A 21,202-nucleotide genomic window follows, 5' to 3' on the forward strand; every position below is an offset into this window, starting at 1 on the left:
CACACACACACATTAACTCACACACCTCCCTCCGCTGCTGTGAAATCCCAGTACAAGCACACAGCTCCGCGGCCATATGGTCTCCCCCGCCCTTCTCCCTCTCCCACTGGGTAAACAGGCCCCGGAAAACAGCGTTTCTCTCAGACCGCTGTTTCGCTCCTGATTTCCCTTTGCCGGTCTCATTACTTCTGAATGCGTCGATATCTTCGCATTCAACTCTCAGCTGTTTGCTAAAATTTAAAACAGATGCCCACCCTACAGTCTTTGCCTCTTGTGTTTGCTGTCACTGTGCGCTGTATACGGTTTTAATAAGACACAACGCCTGCATGCCTACAACAGGAATCAAGATGTTTTGTAAAAATACCACCAGTCTTATCGAACTAAGTCACGAAGTGGGGCTAGACCAGGAAGAGTATCCCATTAACTCCAACTCAGACGCTTTATAGATTCACCTTATATGCCTGAATTAAATTCTGTTCGGGTATTAGCACTTATCCCCTAACAGGAAGTCACAAATTGAAATGTAGCAGTGAAAACAGCAGCAGAGTGAGTACTCTATAATCAAGCTTTTTGCCTCTCTTATTCTTTTGTAACAGCTTTTTTGCAGACCAGTCAGGGTTGCAAACATACTGTAAGTGTTTGTGTTTGTTTGTCACATTGCAGAATTTCCAGGCAGTTTAGAGCGGTTAAAGCATGAAGCTGGAGGAAGTTTTTTATTTAGACCAAAACTGAAACAGTAAAAGAAATGCCCACCAGCAAGTACTGTTTGTGTATCTAAAACCGCATGTATCTTCTTCCTCTGTGCTATTGTTGTCCAAAAACAATTAAAACACATCACGAGGCACAGGGTGGCATGTTCCTTTTTATTACGAACATGAACACTCTAGCTTATTTTAAGTCCATCCTACAGACACACAATCCTGCTGCCATAAATACTCAAGCACAGAGTTAATGTTAATCCATAGCTGAACTACAGTATGTTTGCACCATGCACTACGTTTGAATGTTGGAGATATTTGCTAAAAACCGGCCCGGCTTTTGGGGTAAATAAATAAAACTGACTTGACTTGACTGAGCCTTACTAAAAAAAATTGAGAGATGGACAGATACATTTAAGACATGTATGACAGAAGAAAACCCAGCCAATTTAAAAACAAAACACAAAGCAAGAAGAAAAAAAAAGAAAAAAAAAAAAGCTTGACACCACCATTATGTGGCTGCCATCCACAGAGCAGCAATATTTGGATCTATAGGGTGGATAGCCTACTTTGGCACTATCACAGAGGAATGTGCCAATAAAGCTCAGAGTCCAAGCATTACGTCTTCACATATTTCTAGGGGATGCATATCTAAAGTAGCATATTCATAAAATACTGCACAGATATATGATATGTTGATAACATGCCCCAGATCCTTTCTAATCAAAGTGAATTAGAACTCAGTGTGTTACCATCTGCATCTTTTGAAAAAAGGAAAGTTTGTCAGAGAAAAGAACAAAAGAAATTTCCCTTTATTGTGATTTTTGAAGAAGCTACATTCATGTGTGATTTCAAAACTTCAGAAAACCTTCTTGCTTTGTGAAGTGACTGTGTACCAAAGCAGAGCAGAACTTTCTGAAGTAAGGAAGAATGAAACAGGTGCCCACACCATCAAGACTCTAAATTGTGATGCAGGGCTTGGAAAGCTTCTTTAATGTGTTTTTTTATGTGTATGAACTGTACAGCACGTACACATATTGACATTTTTAGCAATATGGTATATATAATGGGGCTTGTCAAGAATAAAAGAAAGGAGAATGAAGGGAAAACATTTAGCCTCTGTCTTTATTCTGCTCTCCTCAGCTGTTCTAAAGTTCCCTCGTATTTGTAGTTCTGTAATGTTGAAGTTGGCTGTGAAAATCAATATCAAGACTTCACTGGTTACTCAACATGTTTTCTCTTTAAACCTCTTTTTTTGGAACTTTATTTGGCTTTATTTATTTATCTTTCTGAAAGCAGTGAAACAGACTGCATGCTGATTACAGATGGAGCCAAATTAAAATTCACAGCACATTGCATCATTGCCCCAACCAGCATGATGTCAGACTCGGGGAAACTGGTTTCTATGTTGGGTTGAGTAATGACTCAGCATAAGATAAAACACCTTGAGCCATATAAATCACTGCGTGTGTCTGCCCTGTGTGTTAGCTGAGAATCAGCACATGCTGAAATATGTTATGAGGTGGAATCGATCTGTTCAAAAATAACTCCTAAAATGCACTTTCTTTACAGTCAGAGGCCTTAAAGCACACCCCTCATATCCCCCATGTCATGTGCCCCGGTTACATTCTAGTACTAATTGCGGGTTTGTGTTTTGTGAATATCTTCTGTGTTCATACTGAAAAAGTGTCAAAATGTTTCGGGAAAACATTTTAACCTAGCTCAGCATAATGGTACAGTTGATAGGTTAGCTCAGAGCGATGGAATATTAAATCACTCACATTTGCTCACTACATCTACACCCTCAGATGTGTAAAAACTACAGGACAATCAATTAATCGAGAAGAAATTGACAGATTAATCAATTCAAAAGAAAAATTGTTAATTGCAGCCCTATTCCCAAAATGCAGGGCTGTAAATGACTCAAACCAGTTGCAAATGGTGGTGATATTCATTATGTTTGCCACAAAGAGCTGTGATCTTTGGTTTCTTATCTGCTTGTCTCTTACAAAAGTGGGAATGTGTTGCTTTGGGTAGCTCGCTTCCTGCATCTGCTGCTTGCCCCCTTTTTAAAATATTTCACCAATTTTACGATATAAAGTGTAACACTGGGGACTGCCATAGCCGGTAGAAAATGAGAGGCATAGACCGCAATTAGTGGTCATAGCAGTGCTAATTAGATCTGCTCACCAGTGCAATCAATCATGTTATTGTACAGTCATGTTGTCTGCTGCATTGGCATATTTCATATAATGTGTATATATGTAACAGTGTCAACAAAAAAAAAGGGAAAAAAAACCAAAAGTAATGCATAGACTCGAAGCATAGGCTGTATACTGTTTGTATTTGGTATGGGAAAGGGACACAGCTTCAGTTTACCTGCTCACCAGACTTCCTTTAATATTCAGTATATTTAGGTTTTCACTTTATGAGGTGCTACGTTATAATATTGTGAATGATCTCATATCCCGTTCAGAACAATCTCAAATATAAAAGCTCAGATGTGCTGATATTACAATATGTGCTTTATTGTGGCCTAGCTTTTTGAGTGATGGTTGTCGTTATCCATTCAAGCTCGGTTTCCATAGTGATATTGAGATTCCTCTGTCAATGCCACACTTGCAAACAAATATACGCAGGATAGGCATATAAGATTCATATAGACAGTGTATTGCAAATAAGGCCATGGCATTTTCAGATCATCATATTTCCACCAAAGCTTAAAGGTTTTTTATGTGAAAGTGCCTAACCCTCTGTCAAGGCTAAAACGCAGTGTTTATCACGTTAAGTTGGTACTTCAAAGCCCCCTCAGAAATCTGGCTGACTTTGGTGTAGTTAGAGGACAGGCTTGAAGGGCGACCTCCATGTGTTCACATTGGAATAATATCTGGAAATTAGTACCCTGTCTCCCCTTCATACTCTTCCTCTCTCAGCCGCCGGGTTCTCAGCTCAACAATGTCGTGTTCTCTTTAATAGTCGTTTATTACTGCTAAGTTTGGGGAATTCAGAATCAACAGCTCCAAAGTAATTTCTGCTTATCGCCGTGCCCTCTGGTGACCGCGCAATGTGACGATTGTTATCGTTGACTCGGTGGAACAGAGTTTAGAGAGGGAGAATACACTTGTGGCATTGCAACCTCGAGAGGAAACAGACATGAGCTGCATTTTGGGGTGAGATTTACACGTTTTTTGTACTTGCACATTATGTATTTATACATGTATTTATATTTGGATAAGTGGTGATGTATTTGTTCATTTGTATTTGTATGAGATAACTGGCATAAAGAAAAAGTCCTAAAAAAAATTGATGACAGCAGCGTGTGAGGATTATCTGTAGTAACAATGACAATTGCACTGGAAAGAGATGTTTTCAATACTGTGACACAATAAAAATGAAACAGAAACTTCTAGGTTATGATGCAGAAGTAAGAAAACCTAATTCAAACTCTGCATGTATGGAATATGCATGTACACATACAGTATTTCTCCTGTCTTTCCTGGTGCATTAATGTGAATGCTTATTGGGCTTCACTGAAGTAAGAACTCTTTTTTTTTCTTTTCTACCATTATATAACCTTAACCTATTGTCAATGAATTTAATGTTCAATAAAGTATTAAAAAAACCCAAACAAATTCAAATTGAATTCACATTGACACGCAAATGACTAAAAATCCAGCCCTACAATGCAACCTTGCTTGCTGTTTTATAATGTTGTTTATTTAATATTTCTCTTTTTAAAGAGTTGTAAAGATGACACTGCAGTGTTGGTTAATATAAGAAAAATAGTCATGGTGACATACAATGAGATGGTGGATTAATGGCCAGGCTCATTAATCAAACAACTTGAAACTTCTTGGAAATGTGCATTTAGCAGACAACAGATACGTCTCACATTATCACATCTGGATTCGTAAAGAACAGGAGTAACTAGCAAGTAGGACTGCACAATGAGTCGAAATATTATTGCAATCGCAATATGGCCAAGTGCAATATGCAAATCACAGTAGCTGCAATTTTTGATAAAGGTAAAATGTGAGATAAAACAGCATTATAATGAATACTGTAGTTCTAAAAAGATGCCCTGACTACAAATTTAAGAAAACAAAAACAAAAACAAAACCTTTGCATCATCATGATTGAAATATTTTTTTCTGTGAAGATTAAATTTGTGATGCAAAAGTGATCAATCTGTCAAAATAATATAATCTTTTTACTTTATTGTATAGCTTTATTAGCACGGTACATTTGATAATTATGTTATATTAGAATGTTCATTTGAAAGTAATAAAGGCAGGATGAATTGTTTCTGTAAATTTACTGCACTAACTGATACATGAAAATGATCTTAAGTGACATTAAATCTGTTTAAGGGGACAAAATGACACATTTAGGACGTATTAGGACTGATTTGGGACTTCATAGCTAATACCTAAAACCTATTTTAGTATTGTTTACTTGCAAACCAATTACTTTTTCTTAATTCCAATGTGCACACTGCCATTCTAGAGCTTTTTTTTTGTATGTAACTGTTAAAATCATAGTTGAATCAAATTCTAAAAGCATGCAGCAGATACTTGTTTTTCTAAGAATATGGATAGTAAACCCCAGGGACAGGCTTCACATTATCAGAGAGACCAATTATAAAACCCTCTATAAGAACTTGCACTGAGTTGCAGCAGCTAGTGGAGCAGCAGCTAGCCCAAAGGTGACGTCAGGACTTTGCCCTCTATTCTATTCTCCTCTGTTGTATTGGGCTGTCAGCAAAAAGCTTAGACAGAAATCTCATAACCTGAACAAATAGAATCCAAACTATCTGCATGATTAGATACCACTAGAAGTAAATTACCAAATATGTTTGTTATATGGCCGGTTAATATATTACTGTAGTGACAGTAGGCACAAAAAGAGCCTGGTGGTATTGTTAACAGTGAGCTGTAGCCCGAAAGCTCCCAGCGGGCCTGTATGAATCTGTTGCAGCTCCAGTTTAACACTGAGTCCCTCATCTTATCCAGAAACATTCTCCAATAAGATGAATGATTTTATTCCACCGATGACTCTTCACAGTGATGTTATTGCCTGGAACAGAACAAAACCTCCCCGTTGGGTGCTAAAATCTGACAGCGTTATATTGCAAAATTCCCCAAAGATGTGCCCGTCATGTCCCCCAAACTGCACCAGACCGACCGCCTCACTGTAATTTGTTTATTTCTATCATGTCACATTAATCTTGCCACAGTAAGTATCAAATTCATTTTTTAAAAATTCTTAAATCCCCTGTGAGGCTTTTCTAATTATATCAGTTGTGCTTGGTTAAGCAGAGGTCTTTAAGACTCGTGACTTGGAGAAGGAGAACAAGATTTTACTGAGTTTGTCATCTCCTTTTAATTTAAGTACAATCTGCCTGCTAACCACATACATGTACGCAAACCTGAGACAGCCACATAATGCACTCTGAATTCTTGGCAATCTATCACATTCTGGCAGTCCAAGCGCTCTGTCAGTCAATTAGGGAATGGGAAAATGCTTTGTGCGGGGATCCGCTGTGGTAGTACTGCCCATTTGTTTATGCTTGGATTAAAGATTAGGCTTTCAAAATGCTTAAGATAGATGCTCTGTCACTGTAATTCTAAAGGAATTGAAACTCCTTTAAACTAAATGGTTCAGCGGATCTGCATTCAGAGGAGGTACACTAATAATGTGGCGTAATCAGATTACTTTGATCCATTTAATGCTGGTAGGTGGCCACTCTCTTTTCTGTCTCTCTCTCTGCACCACTCCCTTCATCCCATTTGCATTTTTCTCTGTCTTCCTCCCCAGCTCTTCTTCTCTCTCTTTTTTGTCTCTCTTCCTTCCTCCTACCTCACTGCTGGGTGGTACTGCGCAGGGTCCCGTGCAGTAAGGCGGCGGTCTCATTAATCCCGCTCTCATGGCAAACTAGTCCCCAGGGAGACAGAGAGAGAGAGCACACTTTTTGAAAAGTGCCCTGTCACACTCTGGCACGTCATTTGCATTTAGGTTAAAACCAGCCGGGACTCTTAAATCTTATCTATGAGCAGAGGGAACTCCCTCTTTACTGCGGCATGAGGGCATCAGTTCTTGTCAGGCCAAACCTTGTTATACTCTCACAATTACAAACACACACACACACACACACACACACACACTGCTGTGTCACAGTAAGAGCATTAAGTAGTTTGCTTGTATACACGTTATAATCCATATAAGGGTTATGGCTATTATCCAGCATCCAAGTGTTTCCTTTGCCAGTAATCAGTGTAATGGGCTGTCTGACAAAGAAGGTGGTGTAGTCTACAGTCACACAGCAGGAAGTGAAGTCCTAATAGGGACTGCATTGTAATCTTATGCATGTACAATGTGTGCACAAAATATTAATGATGGCTCCTCTTACCATGAATAGTTTAAGCCAAGTGCTTACATAGATGGTGCACCTAAAGTAAGTTGGCCATTTACATATAAAACTTTAGTTAGCTAACTACTTTAAGAAAGCCTGGGAGATAAAAAAAAGGGTCTGCCACAAACACTATAGTACCATCTGAGGCAAACAGGAATGTCATTAGTTTGGCATTATTTACTTATAAGCCAGGATTAGTAGTATGTATGTGTAGACACATTTAGAGACATTATTACAGTTCATCTTGAGGGGAAGAGGAATGTCTGTATCACATTTTGATGTCACTGCCATACAACAAGCCTTGAGACATTTCACTCTGAGCCATACTCGTCAGCCTCATGGTGGCGCTACAGCAAAAGTCAGGGGATCACCAAAGTCAACTCCTTTCTTCTTCCTTTGGGAACCATAATGGCATCAAACAGCTGTGAAGATATTTCAGCGGGGAACAAGAAGCAACCTCTGTGGCCGAAAGCCAATGTGTAAACCTATGGGTGACGTCATGGAGACTATATCCAAGTTTTATACCTTCTACAGTCTAGACCATAGTGACAAGCTCCAATAATGAATCTAAAGTATTTTGACCCTCCCTGCCTGGTCAGCACCCATGTCTTTCAAAAAGCATGCTGCCAGTTTGTAACACAGCCTTTCAATTAAAGAATGTGTCAGTGTGTTTGCAGGAGTAGTCCTCCCAATGACTAGTTAACTGACCTTAATGTGTGAAATTGATTTTTCCCCCTTAACTAACTAAATAACAAAGTCCAGGGATTTTACCTGGGATCTTTAATCACTGATGTCATTAAGTAAAGGCATGAATTACAGACGGATGAAGCCGACTAAAGAAATGAAAAAACAAAGAAAGCCCTGAATCAATTGAGACCCACATTGTGCAGGTGCAAAGGTGGTGTAACTCAATACATGTTCCTGAAGTTTTGCACAATGTGTAAAAGCGTGTGATCAGCAGTAAAATCTTGCTTGCAACTACATCTTAGCCAGTAATCATTGTAATGGTCTTGTGTAACATGGGGTTAGTCTGTGTTTATATATAGATCCCTAGCCAAGGCCCATACAGTGATAAGTAGGTGAGAGAGCTGGATGTCTTGAGCGTGCCATGCTTTACCTTTACTGCTCTGTTGCCTTCCCCTGGCTTTCCAGTCCTTGTTGTTCACGTCCTAATTCTCATCTCCCACGCTAACACAAGTGCCTCAACTCACTCCTGGAGTCACTCAGTTCTAGGCTTTTTTCTTTTGATCAAGCCTAATCCTCATTATTATTTACAGCCTGCGTGGTTGCGTTCTCCCCGCAACCATCGCTGCGCCAATGCCTGAATAAACCAGCACATAGTATGGACTTTGATCAATTATGGACTATTCACTAATGGCCTGTGTCCCTTCAGTGCATCCCCACAATCCCTTTCTGCTGTGCATTTTGCTTGTGCTGCGTGTCTGTTTTGTTCATTTTGACATCTGTATGTAAAATGAACTTTAAATCACTTGATAGCTCGTATACCAGTAGAGCCACAATATATTTGGATTACAGATTTGTGTACATTTTGTAGTAGCAATTAGACTAATAGTCTATTTAGTGGCAGTGTCCAAAGTAATCCATAAGCAGTATAAGGATGTGCACTGTGTACCATCCTTCAAATGGTGGCTTTAAACAAGACCTAATTCCTAATTAGTATTTCAAAGGGAATGAGGGCCTCAGCTGTCAACAATGGAAACTTTACACAGCAATGAAAGAATGCAAATACACAGAATAGGTATTACATAATACAAATGGAGCACATACAATATTTTTATGAGGAAAAACAAAACACAGATTAGGACTTTATTTTATCTCTGTCCTGTGAAAGCCGTGTATCAACATTAACGTTTGATGATTTATTAATGAAACAGGTCCACTTTAAGTGTTCTGACAATGCCTTTTCAGATAATCCAATGGGTTTTTAAATGGGTTTTTCATTGTCAAACTTTCTCAGCCTGTAAAGGAACACTTAATCCTTCATTTTATCTGAAAAAGTACAAATCACCTATCACCAAGTTTGGTTTTTCATTGGATAGTGACGAAGTTAACCAAACTTGCTCAACATTTTTTGCCACCCTAATATCTCCTGACAGAATTTCATTTAAGTTAGCATTTGCAGCCCTTTCTTCAATGTCTCCAAACTGATTAGAAGAAAATGTGACCCTCGTGTTCTCAGTCGACCCTCTCTCTGAATGTGATGATGAACTTGCACCAACAGCCTTGACACGCACATTATTAAATCTGTTCACTTTCTACACTGAATGAAGAAATAATTATTCTGTTAATTGAAGTACTTAGGGGTGTAGTTTATTTTTGTTGTAAGGGAAGAAGTGGTGAAAAATGAGTTTGTGATGGACCAAGAGTACATATCCCCAGTGTTCAGAGTGAGTCAGACCCATGCTCTAGATTTCCACTGTTCAAATGCAAATCACAATTCAAAATCAACTGAATATTTATATGGTGAAATTGACATAATTTACATATTGCGATATATTTTAAACAACAACATGATCATCATAACAGCATCATAACATAGTAAAAGAAAAAACAGAACATGTAGCTGATCCCAGTTTAATTGAGCTCCCACAGCAGTATGTCAGAGGAAGAGAATGATCTTCCTGATGATTCTGTGTCATCTCTGAGCACATAGCCTTGGTTGAAGATACCTTGATTTACAGGTTTAATTTATAAGATATATAGAATATGAAAATTGTCCTTTGTTTAAATGGTTTAAGTTAATGCTAGCAGTCTAGATGCTGTACAAGGTGAGTGTGTGTGAGTTCTGTACCCAGAAAGCAAAGATTTCTTAACGTCTATATGTCTAACTTCAATTTGGTTGCAAATGTATTTCTACATATGATGTCAATGTACAGTTAAGACCTGCTTAGCCTAGTCTAGACATCTTTTGACCTGCAAAAAAACAAATCATTGCTTGCTGGTTTCAACTCCAGTGACACTACAAACTTCGGCCGAGAACATCAGTTCCAGCTGCAGCCTACTGAAGCAGTTTGTTTGTAGTTGGGGATGGGATTGAGTCTGGAGTCTGGGTTGCACTTTCTGTGATCTCTGTTTCACTTTATGTCTTCCAGTCAGTGCTTCTCATGACTTATGAGCCTGATGCATCTTTGCCACTCTTCACACTTCCATAACAGAAAACAAAATCACTCATAAAGCTCTGTCATGCATTTATAATGTTTTTCCATTTTTGCACCGTGTGTGTTTTGGCGTACATAACTAATACTTCAAAGAACGAGGAGTAGAATGTCTGACACAAAGCACAGTGCTTCTTGTGCTCCGCTGCTTCCATAAAAATCACTGTTTACTTATCTTTATCTTTTAAGAGTTTAATCATTTTTTGTAATTTTTGTTCCTCCCAACATGGATACAAACTCAGCCCATAGAGGGGTTTCAGGTATAGGCAGGGGTGCAGGATGGCACAACGAACGAGAAGAGAAAACTTCAACCACTAGATAAAATGTAAGGGGTCACCAGAGTCATTAGGAGTCATCATCTGGGGAGCATGAATGTCTGTACCAAATTCCACGGTATTCCAGACAGTAGTTGCAGATATTTTTCAATGAAAACCAAAAATGTCAACCTCAAGGTTGGCAGTAGAGAAAATGTCATGGATCACCAAAATCAGGAGAACTCATCTCCCAGGGACCATGCAAAGCCATGTTCTGTTGTTTCTATTTATGCACATTTTGAAGTCGCATTATAAAAATTTGATGGAAATGGCAGCATTTTAAAAAACTCAGTCTCGCAAAACATTTTTTTTGCCTTTTTTGAAAAAGAGTTAATCTGCTTAATGGGAGATGGGAACACTTTTTCTAGAAAAAAGTTCTGACATAGCCAACATTTAACTCACATGACTGATGAGCTGTTTCCGCTCCGACACTCTCTTAATTGCTCCCATTGCTCTATAATATAAAAATGTGAAATAGCACCTGTCCTGATTGGCAGTTACAATAAAATCTGTTCAAAACAGCTTGCAAACTGGAAGAAATTATTATTAAAATTAACAGCAGACACTCAGTTGTATCACATTAACTCATGTGTCTTTCAATTTACTGAAATTAAACACCACTCAATGAGATGTTTTTTTCTGTTAAATTGTTCACATTTCAGTGGATATCCTTCATGATGTCTGCAATGGCTGTAAATGTGCTGCAACAGCAAACAACCTTTGTCTCTCGTTGTCTCTGGCAGAGATCTCTGGGAATTCAGAGGACATCCCTCTTGTGCGCTGGAGGCAGCAGTGGCTGGAGAATGGCACTCTGCTCTTCCACATCCACCACCAGGACGGTGGCCTGAGCCTCCCGGAGCCGACCGAAGACCCGGCCAACAATTCTGCGAAGGAGGAGCTCCGCATCCTGCACATCTCTGTCATGGTAAAACTCTCTGTTCTCGGGCAGAACGTTCACAAAGCAGCTAAAAATGGAATCAGCTCTCATATGAAATGCAGTCAAAAGAAAAGACTTCGTTTGTTAAATTTTTATGATAGATAAATGGAGAAATTGCTTTTTGCACTGTTTCATTACCATGGATATGGATTTTAATATATGAAGCACTTTAGTGTGGTTGAGTTATTTTCCCTGTAGCTGAAACATTCTCAGAGATATTATCTTTGAGATAAGATGACATGTCCCTCCCTCTTGTTTTTGTTTCCCTGTCAGAGAAACAGCTGACTGCACACCTTTCTCACAGTAAAGTTTTAGGGAGCAGATAAATCCTGCAGATGTCTGTCATGGTACAATGGCTGTTTTAGAGGTAAAAATGTTCCATTTACAGAACACTCGTGTCTTACAGTGGTATGATCACTCTTCTTTGTTCCAAATGTACTAGATATCTCAGTCAGCTTCGTTCATATTGGACACCACCTGCCACAGGGAACAGACATGTCCAACACAGTGTACAGGTGTGATAGAGCTGTAAAGACATGGAGGGAGGCAGGGTGAACTCCTGTATTGAAGCAGTGCGTTTTCTAATCATTTAAACATAAAAATAAATGTATACCTTTACCCCTTTTATGTCGGAGAGACATTTTTCAGACTATAGGCAGGGGGAAAAAATCTGTTTCTAAATCTATTTATGTGTGGAACATACATTTATAAAGTTCCACATTTCAATTGCAAAATGTAGTTTTTAGCATCCCTGCACTGTATCAAACCTTATCTGCTATGTCGGCAGAGTAGGAAATGAATCCTTAGATCTCGCAGCTTCCTCCTCTCGCCTGAGGAAATGTATATTTATTAGATCTTAGATATGCCACACCTACTCCCAGTGCCCTTTTCCAGCCCAAAGACATTACAATCGTGCTTTGATGGATGATATGTATTTTCAGACATTGAAAGCATATTATAGCTGCATACACAAATGATTAGTCAGCTTGAGAAGACTTTTTGCCAGCAGCTGCATCTGCTCAATGGAGGGCAGGGAGCCGCGCTTCGACACCCGCTGAATGTCACCGATCTTGAGGCCTTGATACAAATAACTGACCTTGACTATCCTCTGCATGTTTTGCATACAATAAACATGAAGCTGATGTACCGGGCGCACAGGCTCGAGTGGTGACAACATTTTAATGTGGAAATCCGCCAGCACGGAGGTTGTGCTTCTTACCTCTTTTATTTTACTCACATTTCTACTCCCCGCTCTATCTGCATTTCACATCCCATCAACCTCGGGTCCGCGTCTTTGTGCTCCCTGCACTGCTAATTCCTCATCCTGTAAGGGCTGCGGCGGCAGCGCTGCCACCAGGGTGTTTTCATGAAGGTGTGGGGTAGAGAAGGATTAGCATGCAGATATGAGCAGACCGTGACAACAGATGGAAGCGGTGTTGCCGCTGTGCTGCCCAGGCCCCGCTGCAGCTTGCCACCCGGCTGGAGGCCCCGACCTATAAATCCAAAGCCGTGTCACTTGTTCAGTTCCTTGTGGGTACAAAAAAGGGTCCTGTGAAGGCTGCTTTACAGGCTTTTTAGCTCAAGCACACACCTGTCACTGGACCTCTTTCCATTGTATGTCTCAGGAGACTGCAGGACACCAGCAGTTAGCACAGGTAGAAGTCTGGGAGACGTGGAAGAAAGCAGTGGGATACAGCTGTGAATGTCTTAATTGCTTTAGGTCTCAGCAGCATCTTAGGAGACCTTTCTGCTATATGGTTACGCAACAGCCAGCAGGGAGGAATCATGATGAAACAAAGGATAATACCGGTCTAGTTCACTATAGTTAAACTAGTCGAAAATTGGTATCTCAGTCTGACATGAGACCAAGATTTTATTAAATGTGCAGTGAATCGTAGTGCTATACATGTCATCAGTTTGCCTCACGGAGTCCCAGGTTTTGTTTTCTTTTGTTTATTTGCTTGAACTTTATTAAAAAAAGGCACTTACAAAATATCACAGCAGCCAGTGTATCCTCATCATTTCATGCTGCTTGCTGATTGGTTGGTTTGTAGAAGTGGGTTGTAGCAGCAGTCACATTGTGAGAATTTGGTCTTAAAGCTCTGACACTGTCTGAATTTTTAGTTTTCTGTCTTTGTTTGCCATAAGTGGACATGCCTCACAGGCCGATCTTAGACCATCACTTTGGTTTGACAACCGAGGAGTTAACCGTGATTATCAACTTTTGCCCCTAAAACCAGGTCAAGATTGTAAACAAATAAACAATTAAAGGACCAGTGTTTAGGATTTAGTAGCGTCTAGCAGAAAAGTTGCAGATTGCAACCATTTGAATATAGTTCAGCCTTCTAAGCGTGTAGGTGAAACTAACCCCTTATTTCAAGGTAAAACCTGAAAGTAATAATCTCTCATTGCACGGAGAAAGTGTTGAAGTACAGCTACAGCTCAAACGTATTCCTTTAAAAATAACTTAAGCAATTATCAAAATAGTTGCCACATTCTCCATTGCAGTAACAGCATGCCTTTCCGTTATCAATCTCATGGGTTGTGTTTTACAGCGGCGTTGCCATGTTTTTATCAAACACACAAAATGGTCTTGAAATGGTCCCAGGCCTGCGCATCCCGTCTATTTCGGCTCAGCCAGGAAGCAGAACGTGTAATCTGCCACAGTTCATTGCCTGGCCACCCTGCCCTCCATGAGTTTATGCCTAATGGATGAGTTGGGGCTTCAGCGTTTTTAGGCTTGAAGACCAGCCAGACGTATTATTGGCCTGATCCTAAAGGGGAATCAGGTTCAATCAACTGAACCAAAGTTGGGGTCTGTGGCCAGAAGAGAGATTTTTGTCGGTTACGTCCGCCAGGCTATAATCTTACCAGGTTCAGTCAATTGTAGCACTGAAGATGAACCAAGAAGTGAGTAATTTCCAGTCATACTCCAGTATTTATAATGTGGAGTGTTCAAAAGTTAGAGGGTTCTTCATGCAGGGTTCAAAGCATTCACATCCAACAAGGTGACCACAGTGTCCTCCACTGGCCGCGTCTGGTCATCCATAATAGATGACTTACCCTGTGTATGTCTGTACTGACACCAGGTACAGCACTGGCAGCTCAAACACACGGCCCCGACTTCAGCTTGAACCGTATGGGCAGAGACAGCTACAAAGAAAATCCCAACACTCGGGCCAAATAAAGACAAAGAAAAAACACTAAAACGGCATCAGATATTCAATGTGGCATGATTGGTTTATCTATTGAGACTCTTAAGCTCCAGTATATCACTGCTATGCACAATTCTCCCTTTTTAATTTTCAAATTTTAATCAGCAGCTGTTTTGCCACAGGGCCTCAATGGATCAGTCCAATCATAACATACAATACGGAGGTATCCAAACCAAACCAAGTCAATTACATTATATGAAAGCCTAATATGGTTTTTCAAGCTTAGGGGTTAGATTTGATGTTTTTGTCCCCTCGTGAATCTCTTTTAGCTCTATTGTTTTTTTCCTCAGAGGCCATTAAGCAACTTTTTAATTTCTGCAAGCATCATAGTGAAACCAGAAAGTACACATGCAATGACAAAAAGTTAACACAATAAGGGATAAAAAGAAATTAAATCATCTTGTTTTAAGGCATAACTCTCTACCAGGGCGGGTGCGGCCCACATGACTACTGACATTGTCTGTTTTGCTGGATGGTGAGCAGATTGGGCAATATGGCCAGTTTCAGTTTACCTCAGCTGCGTGGAAAGCCTTTGAGGTACAAGTTTGTTGTGGATCAGTAGTGTGAAAAAGCCCCTCGCTGTGCCCACTCAACCCAAAAGGTGAGGAGCAGTCGAGTCTGTTAGAGCCGTATGGTGTCTGACGTTAACGGCAGCAAATACTGCCAAGCTGCTCCTTTGTTTTAGTCTGCTTTGTGATTCCTGAAATGGGAACTTCAGCAGCCAAACTGAAGGTTTCAAGATTAACTTAACACTGAAAACACTTGGAGTTAGTAAATTTACTTTATTACACCATCTATTGATTCTGGTCCAACTTTATCGTGTTCATCACAAAATAAGTTTCTTTTTTTCAGAGAAAATCTAGTCATTTTGTCCACTTGACCTACATTTTTTAAATAAAAAATCAGCAACACACTCAGGCTCTGAGCTATGAGCACCCGAACATGTTAATACAGCAGTCAATTGTCCTGTTCAGTGTGGACAGTATGGAGGATGAAAGATTGCGGGTGTGAAACTTACTACAGAAGAAATACTATTTCTACTGCTTGTTAGTTCAAAGTGTTGTGTTTAGTCCAGATTTACAGCTTCCTCTACCATTCATTATTTACATTCACAAAAGTGAGTGAGTGAAATACGAACCGATGCTGGCTGGTAGAGAGACGTTAAGACAAGAGTTACATACGCAACTACAGTTCTTTGCATTATTGATGATTGTCAGATTTTATATCTTCTTTTTAAGATTAACTGAAATGTGCTGGTTTAGACAGACGGAGAGATAGATGAACGCTGGAACATCAGAGCTGAGAGTGTCAGTGGTTGTAGGGTATTGGGAGGGTGGAGGGTTTGGGGTAGCTGGAGTGTCAGGGTTTGACTTTTTTTATATATATATATATATATATATATTTGTGAAGGGCAAATAAAGTTCTCAAACTAAAACTTAAGATTTGTGTTATGTAACACCATATTCATTTTGAGAAATGTGTGCAACCCTGTCTCCTGGTTTATTACTGAATGAATACATTTGCAACAGCAAATATGTTATGATGACCTAATTAAGCTATGTTGTATCAAAGTAAAGAATGGAACATTTCTAATGAGTTTTACCTGTAAACTAAAAACACAGACACGAGGTCTGAGAGCTGAGATCATGTCTTCAAGGATTATTCTGGAAATAGAAAATAACATCGGGGAAGTAGCATATAATACCTGTGACAACTTATAGGCCACCATAAAATAAATAAAAGATTCAGAAATTCCTTGCAGTGAGGAGAAGTTTTGGAACAGCATTTAGATGTTGAGAAATACAATTTACTGAAAATATACAAAAGAATGGTTAGCTGAATGTGCAAAATATGACAAATTGCCAACCTATACCCATTTCAACACTATGCACTATTGTGTTAATATAAAATATAGATTTAATTTAAAACCTTTTTGTTTGCTTAGGGTTTGGCTTCTCCAGCACAAATGCTCTAAAGCTTTGACAACAGATGGAGGAATAAATGAAAGTCAGATATAGGGGGAAGAAAAACACCTCCAGCATGGCAGGGACCAACATGGTTTATGTTACAACATGCTTCCTCTGGGCCTCGCAAACCTGAGAACGTGTGTGGATTTGAAAAACAAATACATCAACGGCGTTTTATTTTGTGAAATGATAGCTCTCAGATTTATATATACACACGTCTCAGAGCTCTGAGCTTCTGCCGTTATAGTGGAAGCATTTTCTGTTGTGCCACAGTTCATTTCACAATTAATGAGTAACAGTTAAAAGCATTCACACACACCAGTACCATGCGCCTGGTATTTTATGGGAGGAGATGGTCATTGTGACACATCTCAGCTCGTTGGATATCGACATTCATGTGGTGACCCTCCTAAAACCCGCGTTGATAGCATTGATCGCGTAAACCTTAAATCAATGCGGCCCTGACCACTTGTAAAGCAGTGGCCTCGGCTGAATCCCAGCCTCCAGAGCCCCTCTGAGCATCACAGCCTGGCGTGTTTTTGAAAAGCCTGCAGAGCGAGACAAAACAATCCATAGCTTCCCCGTGGGCTGTGAGGAAGGCACACAGCCCGAGTGCCCGGCCCGTTTGTAGTGCTGCTGAATCTCTGATCCAGACAACAGAGCACCATGGGATGGTTCTTCAACAAAACAAAACAACAAAATGAAAATCACTGTTTTAGCAGGAATAAAAGACAGACTTTCGAACATTAAAGCTGCACTAATCAATATCTTTTCATCAAATGACAATGTGAAAGTTGCTCATAGCTAGGTGGAATTTTCATTTGAACAAAGTTGCATTAGCACTCGCTAGCAGCAGTTTGTCATGAAGATTATGAGTTATTTCCTCAAGTGGAATAACAACCTGTACGACTGTCAATCTCATCCACATTTAATCACTACTTTTCATTTTATAGCTACGTTAATCCCACCTATAAAGCTCTGATCGGTTGTTTCTTCAACTGTCTGAAAAAGCTTTCAGGGCCTTTCAGTATTTAAATTGCTGAACATATAAGAATATATGGGCGGCAACTCAAAGGTCTGGAACCAGGCTAGCGTGTGACAAACGCACAGAAATAGCACCAAACTCTGCAGTTCCCCTCATAGTCTCTTTCAGCTCATTGTTTTGGTTTAACAGCCTGCAGGTGCACATAGACAAAGTTAGTAAATCATCAGCTAAAGTATCAGCAGTTAAAGAGAAAGGTAGCTTTGTTTGGAGCTGGTGGAGACCAAGAGCTGAATGAAGAGTGAATATTGTATTCTGTCAGGTGGCCAGAGCCCCAACTCCAGAAATATGCTAATGTTGCTCTTTGTCTGCTGGATGTATAAATAAGCCTTTGTTTGCTAACATGTTTGCATTAACAATAATGCAGCTTTAAACTTGCAGATGTAACTGTTTTCAGAAGGTTCACTAAGGAGTGAGCGTACAGTGTATTTTTTATTACTCGGATGCTCTCGTTTTCTTTTCTTTCACAGGATGAAGTATTGAACCTTCTCTGTTAGCTGAGCCAACTAAACTGCACCACTGCTCACACAGCACTCCCATCTTTCATATATCTTAACTTGGACAGTCTACAGTAATGGAGCCCATATTAGACAAACATAGTCGACTGAAAAGTAGCTGTTTTAAGGTTCAGAGTAATAAAAACTGGGAGGTCTCGGGACCAAACTATCAAACCATGACATCTGTGATGTACAGTATGATTTTCCTAAAATCCATTAAATGTCTCTTTGTGCTCTTGTGCCTGCGTTGCGCCTCAAGCTGTGTCTCAATGAGCACACAGGAAAAGTTACTCGGACTTGATATGACATCAGCATCAAATAATTTCCGCTCTGTGTTGTGATTTTATAGAGGCGCAGTGTCTTTTAAAGCAGACAGCATGCATTTAATAAATCAGAAATGTTACATGCTGCTTGGCTGGTTTATTGTCCCTTTGCAAATGTATAGAGACACCACACTGGCTTTATACCGGAAGATAAATGAAAAATAGACTTGAATTAATTTCATATGCAGGCAACCCTGACAACATGCAGACGCAGCTATGTCAGTACCCATGTTGCCTTTCACTTCTTTTCATTTTCTAGCTGCTCCACAGCTACCTGATGATATTTTCCTTCATAGCCACTTGCACCACTAAAGAACAAAGGGGCTCTGCGCTGCCACCTTTACTTACTCCATAAAAAATAATGGTAATAATAACAATAATAATAATAATAATAATAATAATAATAATAATAATAATAACTATATATAGTATAGGGATTGAAAGCACTGCCTTTGCTCATATCTTATCTTGTCTTATCCTAAATTAACATTTTAGATTTGCAGAGTGGCATCAAATGCTGTCAAATTTAACACATTCATTTAGATACTTTTAAAAAAAAATTGTGTTAAAATAATGGAAATTAACACATAGTTTAATGATCCATCATAGCCACATTTTAAGTCACAGTCCTAAGTTTTGTAAGCCTGTATTTGGAAAAATACATTTGCAAAATAGATATGCAAATAAATCAATTTATGATTTCTAATGCCACCTTTAGATATTTCTATCCATGCTTTACTAATGTGCCACAATAATGCAATGTTTCTAAGTTCAAATATCTTTATTTGAGGGTTTTTTCATGCAAATATTTATGTATGTGATTGTTTGCAATCAAATCAGCATGTATTTCTGCAACAACTGAAAGCATCCATGCCACCCTTTGAATATTTCTCTAGATCCACGCCTGAGAAAGGTTCTATAAAACACAAAAACAAGCATATGTTTCAGAATGAGATTTGAACAAGACGGTCAAAGATGGTATACGAGCTCTTAGTCCAAATGTGTGTGAATATGGTTCCTTTCAAGGGAGTCAAAATGTATTGAAAGTCTGATTATCTCCTGCATTTGAATGACATTCTGTTCCTCGGGACAAGACGTTCTGCCTTATCTGAACCCACATACTCAATAATCATCCCAATTCCCCAACACTAATAGTAATTGAATATCAAGGTTTTATGCAGAACAACTAGGCTATTATTTTCCTTGCATTCTACCGTATATTTCTAATTTTCTGAGTATTTGTAGAAACAGGATGATTTGCTACATCTCATTCAATGCCACCAAATGAATTAGTCACACCTGAACAAGTGTAAAAATGAGTTTTGGATTGGCACAGATGAAACTTTGGGAATGATAGTCGCTTGAACCCATAAACATTAGTGCCAAGTGAGTTTCAGAAAATGAATATATACACATACATAATGCAAAAACCAGCTAAACATAGGATAACGCATTGATTAAAGTAAAGTTTAATTTAAGAGGAAGTATAATCCAGCATGAAAGAGATAATCACTAAACATCGTTGGCATTAATGAGGTATAATTGGAAAACTCATGGAAATCCCACGTGGAGTGTGCAGGTCATGATGCCATTGTATGTAGTATTGAAGAATAATTATGCAATATTGCATAGTTGCAAATAATATAATTACATAAAGTATTGCAGTTTGCAAGAATGATTAGAATATTAGTCACACTTGCAGCATTGCTATATGTATCAGCAAAAGAAAAGGGGAGTGAACTTTACGTAAACATCAAAAGTCAGAATTAGCTATATTAATGGTGTAATGTTTTGCATCCTTGGTCTGCAGGAGGGCTGCCAGCCATATGTTACCATTCATTCCGCAGCTCTGTGTTTTGAGAGCTCGGTGCCTCAGGGGCCTTGTGTACCTCACTGCTAATTTGTAATGTAGCAACACTTGGTTAGCTATTGTTGTTATTAGTGATTAGATTTCCTGTCATTTGGCCCACTTGGCACCTAATTGCCAGTTTATATACTTGTTACCCCCCCCCCCCAATTTATTATCTAACCAAAACTGTGTATAAATAGACAAGCAGTAAGTGGTCTCACAGCTAATATGTTTTACCGCTGCACCTTCATACGGCTGCATCCCTGCCTCACGCCTCCTATCTCAGAAAGGCACTAAAACAGTGGCAACATTTACATGCCATAGCTAGTGGCCATACGCTATTAAAGGTCTTGAAGTCACTGGATGGAAGGGCCCTGTAACGTGAGACGGAGTATATGCCAGTTGTAATGAACAAACCGGGGTAAACAGGAGTATTCCTGGTTAACCATGTGATATTGTATCCAACGAGCACAGAATGCCAGCGAAACTGCCTGAAAAGGTCCGTCCCCCCAGCCTGCCCTCTCCCTCTTCTCCACTGACCAAGGAAGATGTTACTTCTAGCAGGGAAAGAAATAAATGATCCCAGCCAGTAATAGTGGGAACTTGCCTTGCGCATGTTTTAGCTGACATTCAAAAGGGCCATAACACTGAGGTAGGAGATCGGATGAAGGAAAGCGCATCGCCATAAATAAATTAAATATAGAAGTACCAATGTGAGGGTAGCAGTAGTAGTAGTAGTTCTGCGCCAAATTAGCCCAATTAGCAACGAGAT

The 21,202-nt window shown here is 39.4% G+C and overlaps 1 protein-coding gene across 1 annotated transcript in view; it reads left to right on the forward strand.

The window, feature by feature from the left end:
• astn1 (astrotactin 1) overlaps window positions 1-21,202 on the forward strand; it is a 374,129-nt gene that overhangs the window by 53,206 nt on the left and 299,721 nt on the right. Inside the window, exon 2 of the mRNA XM_035669982.1 lies at window positions 11,344-11,525. Coding sequence (XP_035525875.1) covers window positions 11,344-11,525 — 182 coding nt within the window. The remainder of the gene's footprint in view (window positions 1-11,343; window positions 11,526-21,202) is intronic.

The sequence above is a fragment of the Morone saxatilis genome, unplaced genomic scaffold, assembly GCF_004916995.1.
Source record: "Morone saxatilis isolate NCDOM2014 unplaced genomic scaffold, NCSU_SB_2.0 Contig23, whole genome shotgun sequence".
Taxonomy (NCBI): domain Eukaryota; kingdom Metazoa; phylum Chordata; class Actinopteri; family Moronidae; genus Morone; species Morone saxatilis.